The sequence below is a fragment of the Penaeus chinensis genome, chromosome 31 (genome assembly GCF_019202785.1).
Source record: "Penaeus chinensis breed Huanghai No. 1 chromosome 31, ASM1920278v2, whole genome shotgun sequence".
Classification (NCBI taxonomy): Eukaryota; Metazoa; Arthropoda; class Malacostraca; order Decapoda; family Penaeidae; genus Penaeus; species Penaeus chinensis.
The window spans coordinates 20,467,788-20,472,787 of record NC_061849.1 but is presented as its reverse complement, the minus strand read 5'-3'; the positions used below and the strand labels follow the sequence as shown (position 1 = coordinate 20,472,787).

The 5,000-nt window shown below is 35.3% G+C and overlaps 1 protein-coding gene across 2 annotated transcripts in view; it reads left to right on the top strand.

Annotated features, from left to right (window-relative positions):
* LOC125041925 (protein polybromo-1-like) overlaps positions 1–5,000 on the top strand; it is a 56,343-nt gene that overhangs the window by 17,498 nt on the left and 33,845 nt on the right. For both annotated transcript variants that reach the window (XM_047637326.1, XM_047637327.1), the window contains exons 4-5: positions 397–566; positions 743–787. In XM_047637326.1, coding sequence (XP_047493282.1) covers positions 397–566; positions 743–787 — 215 coding nt within the window. The remainder of the gene's footprint in view (positions 1–396; positions 567–742; positions 788–5,000) is intronic.

The following is a 5,000-nucleotide window of genomic DNA, read 5'->3' as shown; positions in this document are numbered from 1 at the left end:
AGACCAAGTGAGAAAAACTCACTTTAAAATGTATTTTGTCTTTCAGATTTCAAAATACACTACTATAGACAAGCATAAAAAAAGATTTTCAGACATTGATCACTTCACTTTCCCTTGATGTACTTTTCATGTGCTCCTGTTTATATTTACAAATAAGGGATTTATTCCAGCTCTCATTTTTGTTTTGCTTAAAAATCACTGCTCTGCAAAATATGAGGGCTTCCAAATTAAGTATTCAAAGAGTAAGGAAATTAAATCTGTAATATTAGCAAAATGATTTCCCACAAAACCATCACTGAATGTGCAGATTTGGTTATCATATTTTGTTTTATTTGGTTATTTAAACCTATGATACTGATAGGAAATCATCTATTTTGTTTTTAATTTATTCAACAGCCAGGCCAACAGAGATACGTGAGAGTGACATATACATCTGTGACAACTTTTTGGATGAGATGAACCAGCGTGTTAGTGCACTGCAAAGTGGACTCCGCAAGTTCAAATTATCTTCAGTTGTAACTTCTGATGAAGTTTATTTCTTCCGAAAACCAGTTGTTATTCATAAGGTAATATTTGAATATATGTGCATTTTTTGTTTTATTGTTTATGTCCAAAACTTCAAACAAAAGAATATATTTGATTAGAATTATATTTAATTAGAATTATGATATACTGTTTTTTGTTTTTCTAAGATCGTATGTTCGTAGACTTTCATTTTTTTTTCTTTTTCTTTTTTTTCCAGTATGATCCTACAGTGCCATTGGTGAAGAAACAGCCTTTGAGTTATGTAAGTATTGAAACCAAAAATAGTCTTTGATTATATCAAAAGTGGAAAAAAAAAGTATTCACCACTTTACAGCAGCTTGTTACATCTCTATATTTGATAAGATATAATTTAATTGTGTTTGATTGGATGCAGTTCTGAACAGCATAGTCATTGGGACTAAAATTACACTGCAGGGTCCCAGAAAAGTGCCAGATACTATTTCAGAAGTAAACTTAGCTCTGCAAATGGTCATTATTATCCTAATTAATTAAGGGTCTAAAACCAATGCTGCCAGAATAATGTTATTTTCACTGTAGTATTATCTTGTGAATTGTATCTACACATCAAGGTTGTTGATGATATTAATTACATTATGATTATTAAATTGTTATTAACTATACTAATAACTCTATGAAATAGAATAGAATATTTCTGAAAATCAGGGAAAAGAGGAAACAGGCGACATAGGTTATGGCCTTTTCTTTGGTGGTCACAGAAGAACAAACTTTAACTTGAGAACAGCACCAATCCTAATGACTCCCAGAGAAAACATCCTTTTCCTGCCACACACTTGTCTTTGCAAATGTAAACAAACCAACATTGTGACTACGAGTGAAGAGCTTTTTCTTTTGTTGGACATTTCCCATGATTCTGAATCTGATTCCTGTGATTTTCTTGGTTATATGAAACTCAAAATAAATATAAGAAATAGGCTTTGTCAAAGTCTATTGTCAAAACTTTTGTCCAAATGCTCTGACATTTTGGAACAATCTTCATAACTGGGAAATGACTGATAATACTGATATTATACATTATCGTTTGAAGATTTGAGAGATATCGTCCTCCTTTATAATTTTTAAAAATATTCCAAAAATCACATTTACAAACAAAAGTACCTTATATGTGAGAGTGTATCCCATATGGATTGATTGAAACAGCTGCAAGTATACTTTAGATATACTTGCAAGAGTTCTTGCTTTTCTCATATTTCTTGGAGTGTGTATATCCCAAAAGAAAAGGCCTTAGGATTAATAATTGACTCTTTGGTGACTGAGCGCTAATGGAGCCATCTATATGTAAATACAATTAATGAACTCAATATGAGCATGGTGGGTATGTACATGCCACCCCCAGCAGCAGTGGGTTAATTGCTATCCAGTTTTCCATCTTGTTTCTCTATTATAATTTATGTTAAAATGCCTTTCAGTGTAAAACATTTATTCTTTCAGACTAATTAATACCTAAAACTGGGCTTTATATATATTTTTTCATACTTATGTACATACATGTTCATATCAAGACATGCATACTCACATACACAACAAATTCATTGTATGTTTTAGGAAACTGTATAATCATTTTGGGGGGACTGATAGTGTGCAATTTCTTAGTTATTACCCCAGGAAGGGAACATAGTTGGGACATAATATTCATTGTGGAGTTTTTGAAACTACTGTGTATTTAACTCAGTAGTGAGAGGTCATGAATTTGCTATCTGGTGGTCCTGGGAAACACAGAGAACCACCTGTGTATCCAGCCTGGACACTCGGGTGTGTGGCTGTGGCTGTGGCTGGTTAGGCTTTCCTATCCCAATAAGTTTCAGCGTGCTTGGGCAAACCAATTACAGAATATGGTTACATTTTTTCAAACAGGTTTATGTTTGGAGCCTTATTATATGGCCCATGAAGGATGTTACTAACTTATATTGTAGCTTGTTCTCCACTTTACTAATTTACTGTGTTGTCTTGTGGCTTCATGGGAGGACATAAATGCTGATTATGAGTACTTCTTTATTTTACGTTATTGCAAAAAGTAAATAAATACAGAGATAAATAGAAATATACAAGATTGTGGATCTATTTTCCACTGGACATTAAGTGAGCTTCCTGAAGCCCCTGGAACTCCATGAAGTGCAGAGTTGGGCACAGGAGACGCTGCAAATGCAACATCGGTGTGCAAACCTCATTCGTCATAATCGTTGATCGTTTGGCATGTAAACTGCTGCTGGAGGAGGAGCATCATCTTCATCATCAGAAACAGGAGTAGGAAATAAGGAGGAAATATAGAGCCCTCTGACAAGCTCTAGCTTGAACTCCTACCTGTTTCATCTTGCATCCTAGAACTCTGTAAATCACCAGGGAATTCATTTTTGCTGTATCCAGGATACAGAAAAATATCTTTCCAGGATGTCAAGGACATTTTGGAAGGGGCATTTGCATTATTTCTATTGATAAACGAGTGTAGAATATACTGTCCGTGAGCCATGACAGGAAGAGTGCTGGCTCCAGGTAGGATGCTATTTCCATGCTACGAAACCTATTCCTGGTTGCCGTGAATAGTACCACAGATTGTATTACAGAAAATTGAACATAACAAAACAATAAAAGAAATGACACATATAACAAAATGTTATTGCACTGAGTTATGGACTACCTACAGTAGAGAGATGATATAGCATCTGTGCAAGGAAAACAGTCTAATATCATTTGGATAAAGCAGATTAAATGACAGATATAAGACATTGAAAAATGGCAAAAAAGCTAAAATACTTATGCCAAAAAGAAAAAACATACAAAGTGGAAGCATAGAGTCTTGTCACCACACAAGAGTTGCCCTTCCAAGACTGTAAGCCCTCTCAAGGTCTTGCTTACCCCCAAGGACCACATTTTTTAACTTCTTTACTAATTACGCATATATTGATCCAGTTAAAGTTTTAAAATACCCCTAGAATAGCCCATTTTCCGACATTTTTGTTCACTTTACTCGGCTTAGGGTTTTGAAATGTATCAATACTTTGTGTCACTGCCACCATTATGGCAAATGCTAGCAAGACTTAGTGGTAAAGAAGCCACTAACACCCCTGTTAACTGGCATCTGTCTGCAGAGTGGTAAAGAAGCCACTAACACCCCTGTTAACTGGCATCTGTCTGCAGAGAGCAATTGCTCCCATGCCATAATTACTTGGGCAACAGCAATATGACAATTGCAGGTATGATCATCAGAGAAGTCTCTGCCCAAGGCTGGCCAAACATTCTCAGTGGGATTGTGATATGGCAATTTGGGTAGATGTGAAACAGCATCATATCAGGATGTTACCGAATCATGCCCTCACAACGCTGCTCATGTGGATAAAGCTGTTATCCTGGATGAGGCAAAATGGCTCTGAATCAGGGAACAGCATGGCCCTTACCAATGGTAAAAATATGTCCAGGACTTCCATGTAAGCATACCCCATAAATCTGTGGGGCCCAACATCCATCAGCTCCCTGAACCCGCTGCTGTGCATCCACTCAAACTGCTCAGCAATTTCTGAAAGTCGGTGTGCTGCAGCGCAAGTCCCACCAGATGTTGGCAGCAGAACACAAGGGGTCCTCATCTATTGCAGTAGTTTTGGATTGTTTCTTAAAAATAATGAAAATCAATAATTAAGAAGAAAATGACTTACAGTAAAGGGACGTTGCCACTAACTACCAGCCACACTCACTTCTATGAGAGGTGTTGAGTATCAAATGGTTTTCATTAGCTCATGATATTCATTTACTTCAATGCAAGTTTCCTATTTATCTTTCATATAGCACACTGATTTATAGTTTTGAATGATATTTACTTGATCTTCCATTGTGTACCACTTCTGACCTTGCCTCTGGTGGATCCAGTGGCTTGGTATTGCTGGATCGATTGAGACATGGTTGGCTTCAGAATACATCCTCTTGATATTTTGGCTTTTGGTAGTCTCAGAGCAAAGCGTAATTATGATGCTACAAATGGTCAATGAGGTCTCCATTGTTAATATTGCAATGATACGTGGCCATAGCCATATCAACTCTGAAACATTATTCAAATACATTAAAAAGCTTCATCTGTTCCGAGCTTTGAAAATAAGTACCAACCTTTCTGAATCAATGTTAAGCAATCATTTCAGTTTTTATCTACACCCAAGTAAAGATAGTTTTTTTTAGTGAGTGTACACTCTATTTGACTTTTGCTTGTTTCAAACCTACACATGGCATTTGATAATGACATTATGCATAGATATAATTTCAGTGAATGTCCAAAGACATTTTTTATTCTTGTGGAAAAAAGAATATATATATAATATATCTGTACATATGTATATGTATACATATATATACATATACTCATATATACATATATATACATATATATACGTATATACACACATAAATATACATATATATACATATACATATACATACACATATACACATGTACT